The sequence below is a fragment of the Blennius ocellaris genome (genome assembly GCF_963422515.1).
Source record: "Blennius ocellaris genome assembly, chromosome: 18".
Taxonomy (NCBI): Eukaryota; Metazoa; Chordata; class Actinopteri; order Blenniiformes; family Blenniidae; genus Blennius; species Blennius ocellaris.
The window spans coordinates 16,807,501-16,832,916 of NC_137667.1; the positions used below are offsets into that span (position 1 = coordinate 16,807,501).

Below are 25,416 nucleotides of genomic sequence, written 5' to 3' on the forward strand. Positions count from 1 at the left end.
CCTCATAAGCTGTAAAAACACTACATTTCAAAAGATCGCCACCAGGGGGCAGAGAGGACCTATGAACAGAAAGTTACCAAAAGTGCTCACATGAAGTCGTTTTAGGAAAAGTATTCAAGTACATTTCCAAATTAATCAAATATGGTGCATCTTCCATTGTTTTCGGGACGTTTATGGAGAATAGCGCCTCCTTTTGAAGACTCACTCCCATAGATCTTGCATATTTGGACTGGCTTCTACTACTAAAGGGCGCCACCTTGCAGCAGGTGGTGGGCTTGTCTGCCTCATTGACCCCTGAAACTATTCCAGGTTTGTCTTCTAGGTCACCTGACGAAGGACGAACCACTGGCCATCCAGGAGGGGGGGTTGGACACAGGATCAACAATCGCATTCTCTATAAAATCTCTTAATGGAAACAGCACCAGAGAAAATAAACACTCGGGTGTGACGAGACTTCTTTTGAATATTCATTACTTAAAAGTTTTGGTCAGTAAAAGACAAGTGACCTCAAAGGAACTTTTACACACGAGACGCTCCTCTAAAGCCATAAAGGTGTAAGTTAGTTCTAGAGAGTACTTTAAAAAAAGTGCTCCATTTCTAGTTTAGTGGCAGAAAGAACCATGAAATCGCAGGAACTGATCAACACAGTCTGCAGTCAATCAGAACCCCGGACAGTCTCCGACACCTTCGGGATCAGTTTACTTCATCAAAAAACAAGTCCAGGAAACGTCAATCGGCTTCCTCAGACCACACACCTCCTAAAACTTTGATTCAGTAGATCTTCTATGTCTCCCAGCAGGAGGTCCTGAACAGCATCAGACCGATTGAAACCCCAAACCTCTTTCCTGTTTTGGTTCGAGACAGAAACAGGAGTTTCTGAAGAGAACTTCATCTCTTTATGCGACTCACCTTTTGAGCATCTGCAGCGAATGGCCGTGGCGCCCAGATCCTGGTCCAGCGTACAGAAACCACCTCGTTCTCAAATATGACTTTGTTCCACGGACCTGGAGAGCAGGGACGCTCCCTTGGTGCTGCATGTTTTCAATGTCCTGCTGCAACACACCTGAAGTTAATGAGGGTTAGAGCCTGATATGCAACAACCACCTGAACTGTCATTAAGTGTAATGTAATAAAACCTGAAATGTAATAACTGGTCAATAATATAAAAAGATTTAACATGAATTTGAATGTGACCTTAATATGTTTAACACGTACTTTGCACTGATGATTGGAGAAATAGATGACAGATTATACAGAATACTACATTTTGGTTTTACTTTAGAACAATTTGGGTGGTTGTTGCACATCGGTCTCCAGCAGGATGTCGTCATGAATCTCTGCAGGAAGCCTGATAATTCGTCAGGTCTGCTGAAGCGAGGAAACATTGAAAATGTGCAGGAAGCTCCATCAAGCTCAAAGCTCTTTCTCCTGGAAATCCCATCACGTTTTCAAGTTTCTGTGATAATGTATTTTAGAACTAGGATAACAGTAACTCAAAATAAACTAAATTCTAACCATTCAAAGGCTGTTGGAGAGTAGAACGAAGTCTCCAAGCTCAAATATAGCAAAGAACTTGAGGTTTAAAGTTGAGAATTAGATGCTAGTTATGAAAGTCATAAAATTTAACATACTCAAATGCACAGGCGAGGGTTAAAGGTTAAATATTAAAGGGAAACATTGAGGCAGGAAGGATTTCAGATAAAACATTTTCATGAAAGTTTTTTTTTTTTTTTTTAATCAGTTTGTATTTCAACATGCTTGTTTAAAAAAAAAAAAAATGACAAGTAACCACGACCACAAGCCTGTTGAGTATCAGAGTTTATTGTAGCGGCGTGACAAACAGAGCAGACAGCCGCCGCCGGCCTTTACCACTAAAATCTAAAAGGAAAAGAAGGAGCTGAGTTCTGATCAATACGATGCTGATGCAATCTGCCATTTACTGGAAAGACGAGGCTGAAGAAAATGCACTTCTACTTTGGCACCTACACCTGTGATAACATCCAGGACCTTGCAGCTTTATGTACCTGGTCATGTCAGAAATGGGGGGGGGGGGGAGACAACCCCCCCCACCAAAACATTAAAAACGAGAAGCTGGTGGCGTCCATGTTCACGTCTAAAAGGAGCATCACAGCAGCGACAGAACAAGACATTGAGTACTGAGAACATGTTTTGCAGTTCTGGCTACCAGAGAGAGTATAGCTGTTGATCGGTTGGCACTGGTTTCTACTGAGAGGCTTTGTCGCGGGAACACGAGCTTAACGGCAGAGGGAAAGGGGGGGGGGGGGGGGGGGGGGTGACGGCGCTCTAAGACTGGGATATGTTCACTTTGTGGCTCCGCTAAAGCACCTCGATCAACTGAATCCTCTGAGATGATTGGCACGACGTCCGCGTGGACGACAATCGAGTCCCAAAGATCGACCTCTCTGACAACGTCGCTCGTCAAAGAAAAGAGAATCAGACGCTACAAATTGTAAACACTTTCCATTTTAACTAAAAAAAAAAACAAACAAAAAAAAAGCCCCCTAAACATTATGTAAACATGATAAATGCTGGTCCGTTCAGACGGCTGTTCCTTACAGCTTCGATTACATTTGATCTATTTGATTACAAGAAGCTATGGTGATAAAAAGATATTAGTAAAAGTTCAGAAAACTTAACTGAATGTACATAATATAAAAGTGACATTGTCGTAATTTTTTTATGTTTTATTTTGTGCAAAATGCTTTAGTAAACTATAATTTGGCATTTATGATAAACCTCTAAAATGGAAAAAAAAAAAAAATTGGTTGAAAAAAACAAACTGATGGATTTAAGAACCTCCTGGAAAAAAATTCAATGTTTGAAGTCGCTTCATGTCAAACATTCGTCTCCACCGGTAATACTGTGCAAAATGATGGGTTCAGCAAGTGCAAGCAGCTCGACCAAATCAGCCTCTCACCCACTTCTGCAAGATTCTAGTCGACGCCGGGCCGCGCGGATGTTCGGCGGCGGTTTTCTAAACGGCACGGCGACGCCGCGGAAAGCAAAAGTTAAGGCGTCGGACTGAAAACCTCTAACCCACGTTGCTAAAACATCTGCCAGCGCGGCACGCGTGAGACGTAAAGGACTGCTGGGGACATTTACAACAAAAAAAAACAACAACTTTTTGGTTTGCGGCCGAGCTGAACGCCTCGACAGGCGAGCTCCTCGTCGTCGGCACATGCGCTCCTGGACTAAACCGCCGAGTCATCACTAGTGCCAGGTCCAACTAAACATTTGGCTCTGTGGCTGGAAACGACAAGCGGCCGTCGCTCAGGCTGCCGTTTCCACAAGTTTGATAAAAACACGTTTTAATGGGAAGACCGACTGTAAAAAAAAAAAAATAATAATAATAAAAGCGCAGGTGGAGACGAGCTTTCAGAGTGTAAAAAGAAAAACCGATGGAAGAATGAATGAGTGAGTGCTTAAGGCAGCGAGGAGGAAGCTACAATCTTGCAGAATCGGACGCCCCTGTGCACTGCTCGGCTTGGCTCAGCTCAGCTTGTAATCTTTGTCGTCCCATTCGTTAACAGTGGAATGAAAAGGGGGAGGGGCTCCGTCGTGGGGGGGGGGGGGGGGGGGGGGGGGTGAGGGGTTACAGGTCGTCGTCCCCGATCCCCTCGAAAGCGTAGTTGCCGTGGAAATCATTGCCGCTGATGTCGTTGGCGGAGTTGGAGGCGCTGATCCCCCTGAGAGACACCGAGCTCAGCTTGGTCTGAGTGGACAAGATGAAACCATTAAGGCACATGAACGTCTTCACTCGTTCACTCACCGGCGCCGCCAGCGGGAAGCATGGCGCTCAAGCAGCACGGACGTTACAAAGTTCGGTTTCATGCGACCCTCATAAGTCTACATGTTTAGGAAACACGGCGTCTCTCTTCATGTTTCACAGTATATTCATGTTTCCTTTCAATTGTTAATTTTGTAGAGACAGGAAGTAACTATGAAGTTCTCCAAAATGTTCACTTGGATTAAAAGGAATATTCATTGCAAACATAGAAGACATAAAACCTCCACACAGTCATAAATGTGAGTGAATGTGAGTGAATGTGAAATCTACTTACTGAGAGTTTGACAATTTGTTCACGGTTTGGATCCGGGGAGTCCTGCAGCCAAGAATAACTCACATTAGGCTGCATCCACGATACAATATGTCCAATTTTGTAAAAAAAAAAAAAAAAAAAACTATGCGACGACACATCCCGGGTCTCACCAGTAGGGGGGGAGATTTCACAGTTTGCTGACTATCGGGCCGGTGAATGGAGCCGATGTGTCGTTTCCTCAGCATCTGAAACGTGGCGCAGGAGAAACAGAAACCGTGTTCATGAAGTATTCCTTCATTTTTCCTTTCAGTCATGTCGGCCTCTGGAGGGAAATCACATTTCAAGGAGCCAATAGAAGCCCCCCCCCACCCCCAACACAAACCTTTTTTATGCTGCCGCCGGATTTCTTCACCATTAATTCATCCACCATTGACTGAAGGCAGATACTCATCATTATAGCCTGCAATCACAAAAGAGTCGTCAGCTCCACTGAGAGACCCCGTCTTTCCATCATGACTGAAGAGAATTAATGAGCACAGTGAATGCGAAGCAGGAGCTTTAAACAGCCAAACGCTGCATCTCTAATTAACCACAGAAACCAGGCCTATTTGAGGTATATCCAGTGCGTAAAGGGACTTACAATGGAATAGCTTGAGAATTTTTGTAATCGCACTGGGAAACAGCGAGGCCTTGGTTTATTTAAAACCTGTCACAGTGAATAAAGTCAACGCTCACCTGCTGACTGGTGATGGTGACCCACTGGAGGCGGTCTTTGCTCATGAGATACTCGAAGGCCAGCTCCAGTTTGACCTCGCATTTGGCCGAGCTGCAGGGGTTGGTCGTACCGTTGGCTACTGGGACTTGCTGCAGCGTTTAAAAGAAAATGGAAAAAGGTTCGTTCATTCGGAGACTGGGAGAAGTGTTATAACACAGTTTAATCTTTATTTATTCTGTGTAACTGGAGGTCGACGCACACGGCCCCGGTCAGTTTCTACTTCACGGCCCTGCCACGTTGAGCTGGAGTCGTCGACGTCGACAATCGCAGGTCCAATCATGACGAAAACGTGGAACGCAGGAGGAATGAAAGTTACCTTTTAACTAAAATGTGTTTTTTAATGCCAAGTGTCGAAAATAGTAGAACGTTTTGAATAGAAACAGCAGCCCTGAAAAGGCTGAAGCAGTAGATGGAAGGATTGTTTCTGTTCAAAATGTTTATTTGAAAATGACTCCAGATGAACAAAGGCTGTTTTTAGCAGAGAAAAAGACACGAGTTTAAGATTAAGTGCCTGTTTAAATGCTGCTGCTTTGTCCGGCGTTGTTTCGACACAAGATTATTCATAAAAACAAGCCCATATAGGAGTGTTGATGTGAACTGCTCAGAGGTGTGAAGCGCAGTGGTTTTGCTGGCCGGTCGTGTTTGACGCCTCTGCCATAGCGGACGGTCAGTTAATCCTCCACTACTGTACGTTCACCTTTGTACTCGGGTAAATAAGAGCATTGGTGCAGACTGTAAAACATTTGAGAACCGCCGTGCTACACAGGATTAACCCAAACAACTTGGGGGCTCGTTAGCAGCTCAGAAAACAAGCTCTCGTCTTAACCACACGCAGAAAACAAAACAAAAAAAAACCCCCCATCTGACATATATAAACATACACTAACGTTTCCTTCCGGATGCAATCGGAGATCCAGATTGTGGGGGGGGGGGGGGGGGGGGGTGCTGTGCAGCACTGGAGGAGATGTTTTGAATATTCCGTTGGACAGGAAAGAGCTCATTAAAATGACTTTGACCCCCCCGCCTGCCCCCCCCCCCTGAGAATGAGCTCAGGAATTAATCACCCCGCTGGGTGGCGAGGGGGGGGGGGGGGGCTCCGTCTGTAATCAAACGAGCAGAGACGCTTTCTCTCTTCAGATCCGCCGCCGTGTGGCCAGATCTCTGGGCAAATTAACTTTTGGCGAATGGCGAAAGCTTCTGTGATACTCCACTAATGACGAACGCAGCTCCGACACCAACGCAGAGCGACGCGAAGTGAACAGTTGAGCCCAGCTCCATTTAAATGAGGTCTCGCGCGTCGGAAGCGTTCACCTTTTAAAAAAAAAAAAAAAAACGCAGCGGAAATGATGTGGGCTGAGCTTCACGTGCTGCTTTTCTCCGGCTTTCAGAGGAGAGGAGCCGGCTCCACAATTCACTCACAACCACACTCCGATCGCGAGTCATGATCCCATACGTTGAATATAAGAAGTAGTTCTAGGTATTAAAATGACTAACACGATTTATTCTGAGCTTTTTTTTTCTTTCTTAATTTAAAAGAAAAAGCAATAGATTCGATTCAGGCATTCAGTTTTAAACTATCTTTTATCAGTATGCATCAGACCTCGCCTTTCGCCGACTTCCTCAAACCCTCAGCGGTTTATAGCGGCTGACATGATGTGGCCTTATTCCAGACTTTAGTCACATGACAGCACTGTTTTCACGGGATGGGTGTCTCTCTGCACAACAGCTATTCTTCGACCTCATTTTTCCATTTGTTTGACATTACAACAGTTTATGCTCTTCCTGTGTGATCATTCCTCTTTTTTTTTTTAACGATGGCGAGTTTCTTTCTTCAACATTATGAGAAAGACACATGGAAAATGTTTGTTTTTTCTAAATGTCTCTGCGGTGAAACGAGAGCATGCCGCACTGTTTAATTAGACAGAGCCTGCAGAGTTTCATCCCGATCAATTAATGGCTGATCTGCTGAGCCCAGAGCCGGAATCTCACTGCATCTAATGTTGATGGATGGAGTCGCTCGGTGACGGTGGAAACGGCAACATCATGTGCTGAACATTTGGCTCCAGACAACCTTACTGACACGTTAACAACACATGGATACACAGATGTGAACGTAAATATCTCCTGCTCCCTTCTTCCACACATTCAATCACAAACTAAATAAACAATAAAGCGTGAAGCAGTTAGAACTGCGTGTAAAAGACAACGTTTTAACGGGGTTCAGACGTAATCTGACACGGGGGCTAATAAAAGTTTATTGGGCAGCTGTGTGTTATTTCAGCACAGAGAGCAGGGAGAGGACTCCGTGTCGACCCGAGTGTGGATATTTAAATCGGGTTACGCATCCATCCATCTTTTATACCGCTTCATTTAATCGCGGGGCAGAGGAGCCGATCCCAGCTGACTGCGGGTGAAGCCAGGGTAAACCAACGCAGAGAGATAAACGATGACGCACACTCACATTCACACCTCAACCGCAATTTCTATCATCACCCATTAGGCTTTTTTTTTTTTTTTTGGGCCATTTCTATCTGAAGCTTACTTCCAGCATAAATGATCGTGTTCATTTTCGCTGGTCAGTATCACCTGCATCGTGAAGAGCCCGATTTAAAACACCTTTCTTGCTTACACACGATTCAGAATGCTCTGTGTCTTTAAAACTTCTGTCTAAATTCATACTCCGTCTACTCCGACGCCCACGTATTTGAGAAAGAAATGAGAAGTGAAGGTCACGCCACTGAATGCGTGCATTCAGATCCACGTCTCACCAAGAAACAACCATCAGTTCAAATATAGATTCCTCTTCTGAGTGTTACTTGAGCAGATCAATGGCGCTCCGTCTTTGTGTGGGGCTGCTTGTTTGGGTAATTGGGCCGATGAAGATGGATGAGGCCGAGGTCAGCACTTTCTCCCCGGGCGGTACAAACTTGTGGAGGGCATTGCGTTCTCGCCACTTTAAAGCTTATTGACGGCTTAATGTCTCCTGCTAACATAATTAGCTGTGGTGCCGAAAAGCTACGCCTAAAGGCGAGTCGGCCGTCGCCACGCCGCTCCACTCACCGAAGACGTGACTCGCCAGCACCTCATGCGCGTGACCTTGAAGCTCCCCTCCTTCATCTGCTCGTTGGGCAGCTTGACGTGGAAGTTGAGCTCGTTGTTGCCGGCGCTGACGATGACTTGGCATCCTTTCTCGGGGAAGTCGGTGATGCACGGGTCAAACTTGATGTAGCCGTAATATTTGAGGGTCTGACCTAGATGGATAAACTGGAGCAAAAAAAAAGGCATTGGACCTTTTTTTTTTTTCCCCCCCCCGCCCAAAAGGCCAAAAACAGCCGGGTCTGGTCCCTTTAGAGAATAAGTTTGAATCCTCATCTGGGCTTGATGTGATTAAAAATTCATATGGTGGGGGGAAAAAGTAGGCTAATGGCATAACAGAATGCGCCAGTGCTGCATTTCCTCTAGTTTATAGACTTATTCTTGGATGATGACATTTCAGATGAATTTCAGAAACGCGTAAATACCAGTCTGGTCTACAAACAGGTGACTTACTTCTTTCTTGGAGCCTTTCTCCTGCAGTGATTTGAGCTGCCGGTGTTGGTCTTTGTTGACGAGTATCCAGCCTCGCTCGATGTCAGAGACTGTCTGGTTAAAGCAAGAGCGGACAGTCAGGCGCTATTTCCTACACAGGTGAACCAAAACAAAGCAGCTTGCTATGAGAAGTCATATCCAATAGGACTTTATGTAAACACAGCGAATCAGCATTTAAATGACATCTAGAAATGCCGTCTGCAACACGCAGGTAACTTGCAGCCAAAAACACATTCCTCACACAACAGATTGTTGCAGGCTGCCGCAGTAATTCCGCTAATAATGGGATGAAAGAGGAACACGATTCAAGGTGTTGCAAAGTCAAAACAGCCTGATACCACTATCAGATCGTTGGGGCTCCCGGGGGAGGGGTAATAAAGCATTTGGCAGCGACGGGGAAAAAGCCACTGCTCGCTTTTGGTTTTCCTGATGCGAAGCCGGGACCAGACGAGATGAGAACAAAACACAGTCAGGTGGAATGTGACTTTTCTGTTCAGGTGCATATCTCGAGGGGGGGGATTTAATTTCAAAAGGTGTTTTTGAGACAAAACGTTGCAGCAACAGCATTTATTTCAGTGTCTTACCTGGGTGTACAGCAAGTTCAGGCCAACTCTGTTGTCCATTACATCGCCGTCATACGACATGTCCCAATAGCTGGACACACAAAGAGGATATTCAAGAACTGATACCTGAACGCAGCTGCACAGTTAGGATTGAGAGACTTGTAAAAACAAAACTATGCATAATGTGTGACTAACAGTTGGCAAAGTGGTATTTTGTCTCCTACGTCTCCACAAACTGCATGTGTGCGTGTGTGTGCTTGTGTGTGTGTGGGTGTCTTAATCAAAAACAACATCTGTTCTCTGCATATTGAGATGATGGTTTGTATGCTTGCGCTGAAATGAAATTGCCTCAACAAAAAAATATACGTCTCACAGAAAACTAAATGACCAAATGAGGACACACGCGTGCGTTTTTCCTTCACAAACGACTGTGAATGTAAATGGATTCAAGCCTGTTCCGGCTAAACACAACCAAACTCGGTACAAACTGTTCATCAGACGCGCTAAATGAGAGCGACTTCAAACGAAAAGGCTCAAAGCCAAGGAGAGACGAGTTTAAACATTCATCTGAGGACGGATTTGCATCGACTTTGGAGTCGTTCAGATAATGATGATGCGTGTTAAATGACGCGGCCAACACAGAGGCTGTGCTGAACGTACTGCTGCTGTGTGACAGAAGAGAGAAGCACACTAAAAGAGAAGTGCATGATCTTTGAAAGTGTACTTGCTTACAGGAAAAGGATTTTGCTGCATTCACATCGAACTGTTCTCGGATTGATCCAAGTTTTGGAAGCGGGTGCTGTGCAGCAGTGCGGGTGTGGAAAAACCGGACGCAAGCAAGGGTGGACATCTCCTGCCTTGTACTCCTAAAGCTTAAAAACCTCGTGAGCGTATCACGTCAACAACCTAAACATAGAGCTGAACAGAGCTTTGATTCCTCATTGATAATAAGTCATTTTTGTTTGACATAAACATCTTGTTCCCCGTGATGTCACACCTAGCAGACGTGTGGAAAACGTGACGCTCCGACCAGCTGGTGTTGCGTTCGGGCCACAACGGCAAAACTAACTCTCGTAACTGCAAGGGATGTTTTCGATTAGTCGGTGAAGCGGTTTCACCTCCGTCTCCTTGCCAGTTCGCTCCAGAAATGATATTAGGTTTGAATGAGTCATGCTCTCGCCCTCCACTAGTTGGGGCTACAGCGCCGTCAGAGAGCAGGCCGCCTTCCCACACCAGTGCTCGAGTACAAGCCATTTTTTTAAAAAAGAGCATAGTGGGAAGTTGAAGGAAAAATGCTTTAAAAGTGCATTAACACAAGATGTTTTTGGGCAACATTCAAAATGCTAATTTAGGAATTATGCGATCATTTAACCGTTTCCTATGCATTTGTCATTTTTAGATTAGTTGACTAATTATATAACAATTATATTTTTCGTCTTGCACACGGTGAGACCAGTCACCTGGAACATCGACACTAATTATAATGTATTATATCAAAAATGTTGGCACCAAATGCGCAACCTTGCAGGCACCAAAATGAAAGAATGAAGGAATGAATAGGAAACAGGAGTTGGCGTGTGAATTAGCCAATGGATGGATGGAAGGCTGCCTAAATCGATCCGTCCTCCAGCGCCTGGATGCGACGCGTCTTCAGATAACACAGGTTTGACACCTTACTTGCAAAAGTGCTCTTAATTTTTCATCAACTTTGGCGCGGCAGTAAATTTCTTGTCGTTCGTCTCGCCGACACTTTGGTGCAGGAGTGACATTTAGCATGTTGTAATTGCCCCATGGCGATTCCACACAAGCTGTTCGTGGAAGGAGAAGCTGTTCAAGGAGCTCCTCGGCTACATCAGTAATTCAAAATGGGCAACGGGGGAGAAGAGGAAGCCGAAAGTGAAGAAACGGAATAAGTGAAATGTGGGTAATGAAATCTCAAGTGCAGCATTTGTGTCTGAAGTTTTTTTTTTTTTTTTTTTGCCAGCTCAGATTCAAGAGCACAAAACACACTGATGGGGACGGTTTACCTCCATTTTTACCAGTCACATTTTGTCAAAGGAGCTTTTTCCATTTACTCTGGATCTCATACACTGGGGGTCTGTTTCCCCCCCCCCCCACCTTCACTTGCTAATCTACATTCATTCTTCCCTCAGCGCTGCAGTGAAACTAGGTCAGGAGGACTGAGACTTTCCTTCAGGCAGAAAGAAAGTAAACATCCTGTGTACCTCCAGAGTCAGCGGGAGGCAGGGTGACAAAAGAAAACGAAGAAATGAGGAAGAGGGGAAAATGTAATGCTGACGGCAGGAAAAGTCACAGACTGAATGGGGAGAGTTTGGCGTCTCTTACCAGCTGTATTTCTTTGCGTGGGCCACCCAAACAGCTTCCACACAAGATTTATTTCCCCATGTTTGTGACATGCAGCATGAATGACAGCCTTTTTTTTTTTTTTTTTAAACATAAACTGTCAAAAAACTTTATGCATTTGTTGCCTTTTTATACTTGTATTAAATCTAACCTTCCAGCACGATCCACCTTAAAATACACACTGAATCCATGTGGCACAGCTGATTAACAAATAATTGTCACAATGTTAATTTATTATACATCCTTTATTGTGCCGATTCAGTTTGTTCCTGTTTATTTGCTGCCACCACAGTGTGATGCGTTAAGAGACCAGCCTGCTGGGAGTCACTTGACTTTAGAACAAAGGAGTACATCGTCTTTAATCTTTGATTGTCCTGTAATCTGTCAAAGTCAAGCCCACAAGCTACCTGGTCCTGATAAGGGTCATCGTGGCTAAACAACGCCACCTATTTTGTGGCGAGTGTTGACGTTGAATGGGCAATCATGGCTAACCCCACTGCTGCTCCGACGAGTCAGGAATAAGTGCATCGCCTCTTGTCAGCATTAATCAACCACATGGATACTTCTAAACAAAACCAACTTGTTATTTTCTGTTCAACAGAGTGTAATTCCAGGTGTAATTCCATGTGGAGCAGAGGCCTTTGGGAGAGACGAGATCAGCGTCAACGTTGTAAATGCGAGTAATTGGTGGGTACCTTTTCCGTAAGACTATGTGAAATTCAGAGCTCCGCAAGCTGGTAATGGATACATAAGGCAGCTCAAACTCCTGCAGCTTCCGCACAACTGAAGGAGAGAGAGAGTGAGAGAGAGAGAGAGAGAGAGAGAGAGAGAGAAAAAAAGAAAAAGTTACACAAGTGCACAGCTCAAGTCCCAAGGACATGGATAATAATGTTGACAACAACCAACAAGGGTTGGAAAGACACATCTGGATACATCCCAGCAGGGTAAAATTTAATGTGTGTGTTAAAATGTTACAAAAAAAACAAAAACCCAAACAAACACAAAAGATAACAGGCTGTTGTGTGTGTGAGTCCATAATCTGCAGCTGTCTCATTGCAGCCCGTTCCCCGAGGAGGCCGAGGCAGGACTCGGGTCCAGGCTGCTGCAGTTGTTCTTGTGTTCAGGCGTCAATAATTATGCTCAAGATTGCAGAAGATTGCTCTACCGCTTCAGTTTACCATCACGGTTTACTCGTCGATACACATGCAGCGGTTACTTTAAAGCTGGGAATGTCAGCACAGTGAATCAAAACCGAGGCATGAAATGGTTTTGGGGCATCTTCAAGCCAATTAAAATGCCTGTGGCAAACAAGCGATACTATTTCCACAACCACAAACGGATCCTTCTCGACACGTCTTTACATATTTTACGGCGGATATTGATTTACTCGTGGACCTCTGGGAAACTTACAGCCCGTCAGGGAGGAATTGGATTTTTCCAAGCTTGCCAATACTCCGAACATCGGTTTTGTTTGATCTGCAGCCCGTTTGCCACAGATTCTGACAATTGAGCCGTATTCGGCGCAAAACCTCTCTCTCTTTTTATACCTCTCAGGTCTTTTCAGAGTGAGATGAAGAACATGCCTCCAACATTTACACAGTCCTCCCTGTTCACCTGGCACTATTTACAGCCTGGAATGAGCTCCATCTGGCAGGTGGGGGGCGAGAAGTGAGAATATTTGGGATTTGAGGGAGTTCGACAAGCTGCTTGCCTGCGTCACACAAATAAACCCCCAAAAACATGCAGGTGCCGGGCAATGATGTACAATTATAATACACACACATTAGAGACAATTAAACACATGAAAAGCAGCATTTTTGTAATGAGAACATTTTTTAGTATGTCACTTATTAACTGAGACAGTGTTTGCGACAGTGTTTGACTGAAAATGCATCATTTTTGCATTTTTGTTTCAAAACGATTTTGAAAACGATGTTTGTTCACACAGATGTGGGGTAAACAGAAAACTTGGTTTTTCTATAGGGCCACTAGTGGAACCTTGCGTTTCATTACAAAAAACAAAAATCAAAGTTGCGTTCAAAGTCCAAACTACGACCATGACTCACACGAGTTAATTTTTTTTTTAACTTACATGTTAAGCTTCCATCGACACCTTCACGAACCAGGAAGAGACTGAAGTAACCGACAAGGTCGTCTGGGAGGTCGAGCTTTGTTGCAACTGACTGCAAAAAAAAAGAAAAAGTGATTACTTTCCATCTTGCTTCTGAACATAAAACATTCAAACAGATCAAAGTAAAGATACTGGCATTTATTTAATTACTCAATGTGACAGATTTGAAATGACGGAGGAACCATATGCATCTGCGCAACACAATTTACCAACCTTTTCAGAGTAAGAACAGAATAAAAACATGTCCAACTTCCAGCAATATTTTAGCATCACAAAACACAGAAAATAAGCCTACATTAAATTATCCACTGATATTTCACTGATACAGTTAAAATATGTACTTATTGTTCCAAAACGAAAGGAAGAGTGTTGTGTAAACTGTGAGCTGCAGCCGGGGCTAAAGGTTAACGAGCAAAACGAGAAACAAGAACGCTATGTGAGAGCTTTAGCAAAGCTCATTTATACAGAAAACAATCCTGCGCAAACATGAGTACGTCCCCTTAATGAGGGAATTGTGAGCAACGTGTTTTAATTGCCAGTAAAAAGAAATAGAAATTTGTCACAGTTACAACACCGACACGAGACAAAAACTGTAAATCAACATTTAACATGCACACACACACACACACACACACACACACACACACACACACACACACACACACACACACACACACACACACACACACACACACACACACACACACACACACACACACACACACACACACACACACACAGGTCCATTTTCTAAATACTATCTTGTTATGATGATAACCAACTGTGATTTAATTCCACAACTCTCTTAAATATGTTGTGATCAGTCAAAGACTGTTGTTCCCTTGGTCAGACTGTTTGGTTTGCACAAAGTTTTTTGTTTTTTTTTGTTTTTTAATTTAGAGCAGTTGAAAAAGCCCAGACTTCATAAATCCTTTCAGGATTGCCTTGGTGAGGAGGGTCTGTATAAATAAACACAACTTAATTTGATTTATAGCATTCGGTGTTTCAGAGCTCACAGGAGAGTCTGCAGAAATATTGCTTTGCCTGAAGCAAAGTCCCACGTGTCTGTCAGCTCACTTATGAAAAGCAGACATCGAATGTCTCCAGGTAAACAATCAAAGATCAGTAGCAAAGAGTAAATCACTGTCTGAGACCTCGTAGAGTTGTAACGTTTAAATATGTCTGGACAGAGTAGAACGATGGATTTTGTATAACCGACTATTCATCAAACTACGTATATATACACACACGAGTTGCAGTGTTGGACTGGATGAAAATGTGTGTTCATGCCCTCCGAGTCCGTATGAAAGAGCACTTACATCAAGGACGTCCTCCGTCTGATCTGAAGTCAGAATGTTGACGGTGACCTTCTGACCGTTGGAGAGGCAGATGTCGAGAGCGACCTCTTCGGTGGGAATCTGCTGGGTCTCCTGTGGGAGCGACGCAAAACATCACAGGATTTGATCCAGCTTCATGGGCAAGTGTTTTCATTCTTTCCGTCAAGAACAAAAACCAAAGAGGAGGAGGGGTGGGGGAAAAAAAAAAAAAGAAAAAAAAAAAGGTTGGATTGAGCTGAGATATATTTCTGGTGGTGATGGAAACCATGTTTATATGACATATAGACTATGTCTGCTTGAGTAACGTACCTAAATAATGCACTTTAAAGTCTATGGACTCCTTCATGTGGATCAGGGGTGTCAAACAGTTCAGGGCCACATTCAGTGAGTAGGCCCAACTGGTGAAATAGTGACATAATAACCTTTACAGTTGAACTCAAAGTTTTTCTTTCTTGTGGTGTCGAGTAGAAGAACTACGTTTTTGCAAAATGTTACGCAATTAGTACTGAAAATGACAACAATCTCAATATGAAGCCAATTTTTATGATACTTTATGGCGCAAAATACAGTGAAAAGTAAAAAAAAAAACTCTTCAAACTTCCCATTTTGTAGCCATTTGCATGAATCATGTTTTTTTTTTAACAAACACACTGATAACCTGTGTTAAACAGTCAATAGTTTGTTCCATAGCTTCCTGGGCTTGATTGAAACGTCCAGATTGGAACAGAACAAATCTTCGCCGGAAGCTAAACAACATGTAGAAAGGTAAACAGGAGCTCCCACAGAAGAAACTGGCTGATTGCTAAATCTAAACAATGTGAAAATGGGGGGGGGGGGGGGGGATTTGTTTCTGGATGAATACAGAGACGCACTTCATACAGTCTCAGTTGAAGGTGCTGAACATTCTGGATGTTATTTGATCAAACCATCAATTCATTCTTTGTACGACTGTCAACTCGGAATCAAATATACAAAAAAAACCGCAGAAGCTTTCCTTTTTCAGTTGAGCACAGCTATTGGCGCTTCTTTTCATTTATGAATTGACCAAGACAATGGAAGCAAGATGACATGGAAATTGATGGGCCAAAATGGGGAAAACGGAAAGAAGCGCCAAAACAAAAGAATATTTCAAAAGTGAAAGAAGAAGAAAGACATTGGAAGTGAGTTGGCACATCTCTTGCTCCTGCCTGCCTCTGACTACTGCTACCAAATCATTTCTCATCTTCGCTACAGAGAGGTGGGGGGGGGGTCTCAGAACGGCGCTGTCACTACAGGTAGAGATGAGACGAGAGCGGCGGGTGGGAAGCCGTCTCCCATCATGCACCTGCTGTCATCACAGTATGTTTTTGGGGGGAGGGGGGGGGGGGGGGGGGGGGAGAAGCACGCGTACACTAATGAGTTAATGTGAGCGCAGAAGAAAAGAGAGCCTGGGAGCAATGTGGCTTCAGAACAGATGAATCTGTCCGAGGAGGTGATTTCCAGGCCTCCCGGGGATGCAGGTCGCAGCTTGAACGATCGTGAATCAACCCTCCGGCCTGCTCTGATCGAGCCGTCAACAAACCATTTATTTCCAAGAAAGTCTGTCGTTAGGGTTACAGCACAGGATCGGCGTGCTTTTAGGCCACATCTCACAAAGATGAATCATCGGGCGTCTCATTTCTTCCTTCTTTTTTTTTTTTTTGATGAGATATTGTTTCATCAAACACCGGGCAGAACTGGCCCTACATTTAGCGATGGATTAGCTTATCGCTCAGATTCTTCACGTGCTGCTAGTAAGCCAAACTTCATCCCGCACATTTAAATGAGTGTCATACAAGTGGAAATTACTGTCAAATAACACTGTGTAACGCCACAAACTGCGACAAACGGTGAGAATATCACGACATCACTCTAAAGCACACTGCCAGAAGTAATTAAAGGTGGAGCACGAAGGCTCACATCACTGGTCTGGGTGAAGAAGCAGTCCCTGTCCCATCCCGGGTCTGTTCCAATGACTGGAACAGAGACGTGCAGGGAAAATGGGATCAACAACCAACCTGCTGCGCTTTCCTCAAGAAGCTGTTGAACATCTCACTGGTCCCGAGCAGGGGATCCTGACGAACTGGAGGAAGAGAATAAGAGGCCAATGAGGAAAAAGCTGCCCGGCAACACGACTGATAAAAGATTCGTCTCCCTCTCCTGTTTTGCTGCGAAGCAATAAGAGACCAAGCAGAGATACGGTGGGTTTTTAATTAAAAGCCAATTAGTTGAAGGAGTTTTTTGTGGCCGTTAAGGTGAAACCGATGTCGTCAGGTGGAACTGTATTCCATTTCTACTTCGCTCATCCGGTTATTGGATTTTGCACTTATGAAATCAGCTGAACCTTTCATGGCAATCAGCAAGACAATTAACCTGATAGTGGACAAAGGCCCAAAAAATATTAAATGAAGTGTTATCGAGCATCAATTCAATTAAGTGTAACTGAAAACACAGTTTCATAGAAAACATGATTAATAAAAATCAATCACGGTTTTGTTTTATACTGAGGCTTTTTTTTTTCTTTTCAGTTAACGTATTCATTGACCATGCATGTGTGTCTCTGTACATCATTGTCCATTTACAAACTAACTAAACTAGTTCAGAGCCATCTGCGTCAGAGCAGATTGTGTTTGTGGCAATTCATTTTCCATAACTATGCAAAAAGCCATGATGTAACCAGGAGAACGTGAAGCCAAGAACACCCTGTGTGCGTATGCTCCCAGACTATGAGCAAATATGCGCTCAAACAACGCTTCCTTGTTCTGCTGTAACTGCCAGTGCTTGAAAGGATTAAAACAAACCCGCTGCATTTCTGCCAGTTCCACTTATTCATGTGTGTATGTAGAATATTCACCCTTGACCTGGTCACAGAATTTGGATAACGAGCTTAAGACGACAATCGGCTTTCTCACCGTGAAACCGGACTGGTAAAAAGAACATTTCTAAAAGTGTCATGAGGCACATTTTAATTCAGAAAAGTACCACGTTTCCTTTCGCGCATATATCAAAAATGTGAACGATCCATTTTGGCGTTTGGTTTTCTATTCAGTCCGACATAAGGGGAGCACCTCATCATTAGAGAATTCAAACTCATAAGACTTTAAAATCTCCTGCCAGGTCTAAGATCAGGTGTGCCAGTATAAAACCGTCCAGTATGGTTTCATGGTTTCAGTTTGGCGTCTCATCTCGCTCTGCTCAGATCATCAGTTCTTCAATGACACACTCCTGTTTTTTTATTTGGCACGGAGAGGCTCGTGTACGACTCCCACCAGGCCGCTTCCTTATTGTGATTGTGGTTGAGTAGCTTTCCGAACAAATTCTATTTGTACTGAAAAGTCATAGTTTCAAAAACTGTTATGAAGTGTTGTTTTGTTTTTTGGGTTTTTTTTCTTTTCCTTTTCCATCCTACGTTTTATGGCACGAAAAATCCGTCCTACCCTCGCGTGTTTAAAGTGGGGGAAAAGCAGCATGACGGCGAATATCATCCAGTTGAACCACTGACAAAGTCAACCACCCTGTAGTTTGGACGCGAGTCTGAGTAAAGGTAAAAGGCAACACGAGCCATGTGTGAGGCATCCATTCAGCAGGAAAAAAAAACTTACCGGCCTGCATGTATTTCTCCAGCTGCTCTCTTCTCTGTTCCACTTCAGCGGGGGTCAGCGTGAAGATCTTCTTTGGGGGGAAGGCAGGCACCACATTGCTGCCGTATTCTTTCTTTATCTGTTGGCGCAAACGACAATAGTGAGGTTTGTTGAACGTTCACGTTTTATTCCCAAGAGTCGTGACAACGGTGAAACCAAGTATAAAGGGACACACAATAAAACTCGTACAAAGCAGGAGTCTCTTCAATTAAAAAGCTGTGGATTCATTTTTCTAAGAGGTCCATTCAGACTGTTTGAGATGAATCACAGATTTATTTTGAGCCTGGTTTCAACGGAAGCCGGTGAAGTTTCCGTGTACACTCACGCACACACACACACACACACACATCTGGAACCCTGCACTTCTCGTCATTCCAAGTTTACTTTGTCTTCCAGCTTCTTGACTCATTCCTTTTCCATTTTCAATCACCTAAATACTGGTAGCTTTGAACCCGTGGGAGTCTCACATCCAGACCTGGAGCATCTGGAGTCACCCGCGGTGTCATTTTGACCTGGACGCCGCTGCAAGGTAAAGCTGCACATCGTGACGAATTCACTGGCAGATTTTCTCTCGTTACGGAGCGTGCAGGTCCTGCACATATGGCAGGGTGATGATACGCCACAGAGGGTGCTCGAGGAAAGAGGGGTGATTTTCACCTCGACATATTGCTCCGTGGTATTTTCAGTGCTGCCAGAGGCAGCAACAGTTATACATACAAATCAGCTCGCGCAGCAACACACACCGAGCACGGGTCACAAAATCGTCCACTGAATCTGAAATTAATGAGAGCTCAATCACTCTGCTATTCTATTGTGATTTATCTATTCAAGGCATGTTCGTGGTGAAACAAACCTTTATAAAACAAGAGAACCAACTGACACGGGAGGTTTTTCGGGGATAATTGAGGAGGGTGTGTGTGTGTGTGTGTGTGTGTGTGTGTGTGTGTGTGTGTGTGTGTGTGTGTGTGTGTGTGTGTGTGTGTGTGTGTGTGTGTGTGCCAGAGTTACTGGAGTGTTTCAGGGTCATGTGCACATCACATTAAGCATTTTGGGGATGATCCTTGATTCAAGTATGTCTTTTCCCACACCCTGTTACCAGGCAACGGCAACTGTCAGACTGGATAACGCAGACTTGAAGATGGAGATTGCAAAGTTTGGCCCGTTCTTGTTTATAGATTCAGATCTGAAAGCCGGAGACTATGCATTTCTGTAGGACTTTAACTTACGCTATAGCGTACGTTTTAGAGCACACAATTCAACAAGAAATGACTTGTTTGATGCGATTTGTGGCCAGAAACAATAAACGTGAGACCAAACAAGTCGATGCTAAAACCCTTACTGCTTAATCTACGCTCTAAATAAAAGGTTGTAGCTTTGAACAAGAATTCACAAAAACAAACAGAAGCAATTGGCCACGATTGAACATTTGTCTTTCGCCTTAATTTCAGTTTCTGAGCAGGTGAAGTCAAAGGAAGGCCAAGAACATCCGTTTCTTCTCACACAGCCACACCAGCCTCCTCCACATCACGATGCTATTTATAGGAAGGAGTTGAACTCCAAGCGCACCGGACAGCAAGTCACTGTCGTCGTGATTCAAAGTGACGCGAGGCTGGGGGACACCATGCCGTGCGAAAGGTCACTCTGGGTGGACGTGGCGGCGTTCAAACAGCGTTCAGCGCGTCACATTTGGCGGCGTGCGATGTGGAGAAGGGTATACGATGCCATTTGAAGCCTTACCTGCTCATGAAGGCCGAGGAGTTGACTGTAGCGTACCCGACAGTGGAGCACGCCATTGACGTGGATGTTGTAGGCCTGAGGGGAAAGGGTGAGAACAAATTAGAAGCCATGTGAAGGTCTGGCATGATGCGGGCATTTTTCACATTCAGCTGAAAAACCTTGAAGCTGAACATGCTCACACATGTAAAAATCATCATCACAAAAAAAACAAAAAACAAAAAGAGATTCTATTCAGCTGCTCCCTTTTACGAGTTTCCAGCCATTGGGACCTGAAGAGCTGTGTTAGTGTTTACACTGGTTACCCCCAGTCAGCAAAATGTACTTTGAGCATTAAGTATCGTAACCGAGTTCCGTCACAATGTCAGTCTCCATCCATCCCGTTACATCTCTCTCCTCTGTCTCCCCATTCTTTGATTTCAGTGGGCAGACAAAGCAAATGAAGTGTAAGTTGAATTCACTCCCCACTGGCTTCCGAAGCAGAAAGCGGGCCCTGCGGCACATTTTCCTATCAAAGCGATGATTTCTTGAGTTATTCTACTGTTAAGCAATACACAGAGCAAATATCACATGGAGAATCTTTAATCCTTTCACTGAGAGACACTCGTTTTGTTTTGACTGGAGATTTCAGTACATACTCCTTCACAAATCCACTACTCGGATTTAGAAGTTGAAATATCTGTTCGTCTTCATCGATTTTAGAGCAGGTTGTGCAAAGTACGTACTGTTGGATACCTCAGCCTGTTTGATAGGAAATCACATAAACAATCAAAAAATATTTTAGTTTGGCTTGAGGGAGACGAGGACTGGTAAATTCTTTAGATTATATGCTCACTTGATTTAAAAAAAACAACAAAAAAAAAGCCCACTAAAATATTAAAGAAACACTAAAACACAGAAACATCCACACTTTTACATCTGATCTACAGTTTACTTTTATCTGCACACTATTTACTCACTTCGAATGAAAGCCAACCTCTTTATTTGCAAAGAACTATCCATTTCCACCGATCTGTGTACATTTCACATTTAGATAACAGCCAGAGATCTGAAAATACCGGACGACGCACGGGCGATGGGAGAAACAACAAAACATCGACACAACAACATCCATCTAGCGGAATGTGAAAGGAGGGAAGGTCAACAAACGAAGTACAAGATGTGTATGTCAGCAGGATCCAGCACGGAAGGAAGAATGAGTGTGCAGAATGTTGTGGCTGTTTGATAAGACCAAAACAACTCCGCTGTGAAAAAGAAACTTAGAAATGGACACGTTGCTTCCATGCAGCCGCCTCCCCCTGGTCCATTTCTTTGTAAATTCGAGAGTCCATTGAATGTGTTCATGTGGTTAACGTGTGCGTTGGAAGAGTGTGCACCCACACAGAGTAGAGGTCAAAGTGATTGGGCGCTGACCGGACTCAGACTTTGCCTCGGCATGTGTGCACACCTGGTGTTTGGAGACGCCGTAAACTGTGTGGAAAGGAGTGGCAAGCTTGGAGGGATCGGCGCTGGAAGCGACAGCGAAGCAAAAAAAAAAAAAGTGAGGCGTCACACACGTCGCGGCGCCCATTCTGCAAAGCAGATTTTGTGGGAGTTCGCCGTGTTTGTAACGGTGGCAGTCTGAGCTCCATTGAGATCCTGCCTCCTACGAGAGGAAACAAACTGCACCCACTGTGGGGTTTTCAGCCAGGAAAGACTGTAATGCTCACTGCTTTCCTGATGGCTGCACCAATGTTATTTGTTGATCCCGGTGCTTTCGATAGGGGTTTGACTTGTGGAAAACTACATCTCTCTCGTCTGCACTGACACCGAGGAGTACTAATCAGAATGCCAAATAAATCATTCTGGAATACTCTCCATCGCCGCTGCAACTGTGACGCACATATTCAAACTCCTTTAATTCCTATGACCAGATAGCTAAAGTGCCTGCTCATATGAACACATAAGAATTGCTCACAGCCCGAGGGTGGCCTGCTGCTCAACATGACTCCTACGACTTGGAAAAACTACAAATGGAAGCAGATGATTTGCTTAATGTCGAAGTCTGAACCTGTTCCTGATCTTTAAGTGAATGAGTCACCATTGTATTGCAGCAGCAAAGCCTTTCTCTCATTTAAACACCCACAAACACTTAGAAATATACCGTAATATCGTGTGAGGGAAAGACAGAGGGTACAAGTCGGCAAGAAAACGGGAAGTACGATTGCTTCAAAACTTGAAAACTGCAGGCCTTGTAATTCTCAAAAGCCCTGTGCAAAGTCGGCAGATTCTGTGGCTTACTGGCTCCAAGGTACACAGCTCTTCTCTCAGCATTATAATCAAGCGAAGTCCCTTCCTGTGGGCTGGTTACAGGAAGGTCGCAATGATTGTCACAGGGCCGCCGGCTGAGAGGCGAAAAAGCCACAGCTGAAATTCCCACCGGAGGATTGGCTAAACACAGGCTCTTCCAGGTAAAAACAGGTCTGAGATGGCACTTAAACGCTCAAGTTAGACATATATTGACTTTCAGATGAGCAGGTGTTGCAAGAACAAAGCAAAGAGGAAATAACAGATATCGACTTTTAAATGCATCGTTTGAAAAACCCTCCAATAACAGAAGATTTTTCTATTTAATCCAAATCAGGTTCTGTACTTCCCTGCGTAGTAAGCTTAGCGAACACAAACACAGTGGGGGAAAAAAAAAAGAAGAGAAAAATCAATCAGCTTCGTCCAGTTTTTTTTCCCTTCTTTGGAGCACATGGAGGCAAGATGGAAAATAGTCATTCACAGGTGTGTGACACTGAGACACAGAGCAGCCAGTGTGGCGTCATGTGGAAGTCAGACGTGGCCGCCGTCACTTCCAAAGTATGGCGTCTCAAATTTGTTGATGTCAAAACCTGGCATTTTTTTTTTTTTTAAGAAAAAGAAAATTATTTCTCCTGCCGTGTTTTCTTGGTTTTTCAATGCTTGAATAAACCAACTCACACAGTTCCCTAGCAACTTGAGTTTGTTTTGGTTATCCAAAATTACCCAGCCAACATTAGGGGAAATATGCTAAGAAAATAAATACTACATCTGACAGAAATCACAGTAATGTGAACTAATTCTGTATTTAAAAACTGAAACTTCTACAAACTCTTGTGGGGGGGGGGGGGGGGGGGGGATGTGGCGATGATGCTTCACTGCAGCTGTCCTTGACCAACCTTCATGCACTCATCATCACTGCCAACACAATACAAGCGTACCGTCTTTCAGAAACAATAGGAGCACAATGCAAAACAGACAAGTTTTTTTTAACCACTAAAGCACAAAGGGCAGATTTCTTTTATTGGTCGATTGCTGCCATAATGAACTGCTGGGGACATTGCTGAAGCAATGCTGGCTGTGTTTTTCCCCTCTTCAGTAACGTGGAGGATTGCAATATTAGTGGCAGAGCTCAAAACTCAGGGTGAATTTATGTACCAACTGAAACCTGCAAAACAAAAGAGACTCTGTTGTGGCAAATTAGAGGAATCAGAGACAGGGCCACTTCCAACCTCGGACATTATACAGTAACTCACAAAAGTTCAATGACAGAAAGAAATAGTGTTCAATCATGATGGAGGCCAGAAATCTTTGTTTTGATGCCTCTAATCAAACGTCTGTGCCCTTATCTTAACATTAAACACGTCACACTCATGCACAGTGTTGCAATTCAGATTGCAGCTTCTTTAAATTGCTTTGTTTGCTGTGTACTCGTGCCTTGTCGCACATGCAAGCCGAACATTTCCACCGGTGATGACTGAAAGTACAGCTGCATTGACTCGACCTGCGCGAGCATTAGCATTATCATCACCAGGCTGAAGTGACACACACACACACACACACAGAAAAAGACAAACACACCGCGGTGCCTCACCACGTAGGTCGAGCCGTTGTCTCCTGAACGGACCTCCGTCTCTGGGATGGAGAAATGCATTTCAGCCGGAGAGCTTGCCTGCAGCCAGACGACAGTCGTCCCTTAAGCGCCAGCACAGCCTGCGATGGAGAGGAAAGACAGTTTCCCCACAAAGTCCACTGCAGTGCCTGCGGAGGAGGAGGAGGAGGCGGCGGCGGCTTCTCTCACGGTTCATCCACTGCCCTCAAAGTCCCGGAATAGCGGTGCCAGGCTACCTTACGGCTTTATCAACTGGAGAACAACTCGTGTAGCAACTCGCAGCGGCATTAAACTTCTCCCACGTCAGTGTTAAACTTTTCCCTCTACCGTTCCCGTAGCAGCCATGTTGCAAGTGTTAAGCAATTACACCTCCACTGTTCGCTTTTAAAAAATTATTAAAAAAGAAAAACCCACTATCCACGTATTTTAGGTAGCAGATAAAAAAGGGGGTAAAGAGTTTCCACGCGCACAAACAGCTCGGCTCATGAAGTTTCTGGATAAAAACGGTGTAGCTGTTCGAGCCCGAGCACAACGCTCACAGCCACGGTGGACAAAACCTTTCCAAATACGTGAAGGTACACTTGTTGTGGTGTTGCTGTTTCCACTCCCTCTCTGTCTGCTACACTTGTCTAAGAAAAGCCGCGGCGGAGGACACACAGAAATTAAAAACGTAATGAAAAACGGAGGAAAATCCAGCTGTGTCACGAGCGTCAAGCCATCCTGTGTTCAGTCAGTGTACCTACTGGACCATCAGGAGGCATTGCAACAATCCTGCTGGGCTGAACCATCTCTGCACCAGCAGGGGGGATTTCGACTCACCACACGTTCAAAACACACCACTTGTGGATCAATAAAGGTAAACAATATGCACAATGCTCGATAAAAAAATATCGTAAGACACATTTATGAATTTTGAGAAAAGACAACAAGCACTTTCACTGCTCTTTTTGAATGCCAAAAATGTCCCTTCCACGAAGTTAGCGTGCTGTTGGTGTAGCCCAAAGTAACAGCGATTTCGCATTAAAAAAAAGAAAAGCGCTACTTTATAAATAAAAAAATCCCGTAAAAATTTAATTAAATTTGCTAAATTCATCAAAATGGCTATTTTGCTGGTGAGTTTAATTTTTCAGAACATATTCAAATCATTAAACGATAGTGAATATTATCATGAATTACATATTAAGATTAAATATTGGAATAAACTAATCTTTTGATACAAAGAAAACCTTTGTAATACCTTGATAACCTTGATAATTTAACATATCGTTCAAATAGTGTTTGGTCTGAATTCCTGCGTAATTTTAGCGCA

The 25,416-nt window shown here is 44.0% G+C and overlaps 1 protein-coding gene across 2 annotated transcripts; it reads right to left on the bottom strand.

Moving 5' to 3' along the window:
* Positions 1 to 1,737: 1,737 nt before the first annotated feature.
* snx17 (sorting nexin 17) lies at positions 1,738 to 24,824 on the bottom strand. 2 transcript variants are annotated; one of them, XM_080514133.1, is made up of 16 exons: positions 24,297 to 24,824; positions 24,090 to 24,208; positions 20,216 to 20,290; positions 18,440 to 18,557; positions 16,856 to 16,920; positions 14,802 to 14,912; positions 13,444 to 13,534; positions 12,047 to 12,134; positions 9,009 to 9,078; positions 8,386 to 8,478; positions 7,897 to 8,100; positions 4,797 to 4,925; positions 4,444 to 4,521; positions 4,232 to 4,306; positions 4,083 to 4,124; positions 1,738 to 3,733 (listed from the first exon to the last, which is right to left on the bottom strand). In XM_080514133.1, the coding sequence occupies exons 2-16, from the start codon at positions 24,147 to 24,149 to the stop codon at positions 3,614 to 3,616; spliced, it is 1,419 nt and encodes a 472-aa protein (XP_080370259.1). In that variant the 5' UTR covers positions 24,150 to 24,208; positions 24,297 to 24,824; the 3' UTR covers positions 1,738 to 3,613. The 2 variants fall into 2 exon arrangements, with proteins under 2 accessions (XP_080370259.1, XP_080370258.1); XM_080514132.1 differs by having other exon boundaries at positions 24,090 to 24,824.
* Positions 24,825 to 25,416: the final 592 nt, after the last annotated feature.

Bases quoted from the DNA above. Each gene is read 5' to 3' on its own strand.
- snx17 (XM_080514133.1), bottom strand. From the start codon at position 24,149: ATGCATTTCTCCATCCCAGAGACGGAGGTCCGTTCAGGAGACAACGGC. The intron at 12,135-13,443 runs GTAAGTTAAAAA...TCTCTCCTTCAG, and splicing joins TGTCGATGGAAGCTTAACAT to TTGTGCGGAAGCTGCAGGAG. The intron at 9,079-12,046 runs GTACCCACCAAT...TTGTGTGTCCAG, and splicing joins CACATAGTCTTACGGAAAAG to CTATTGGGACATGTCGTATG.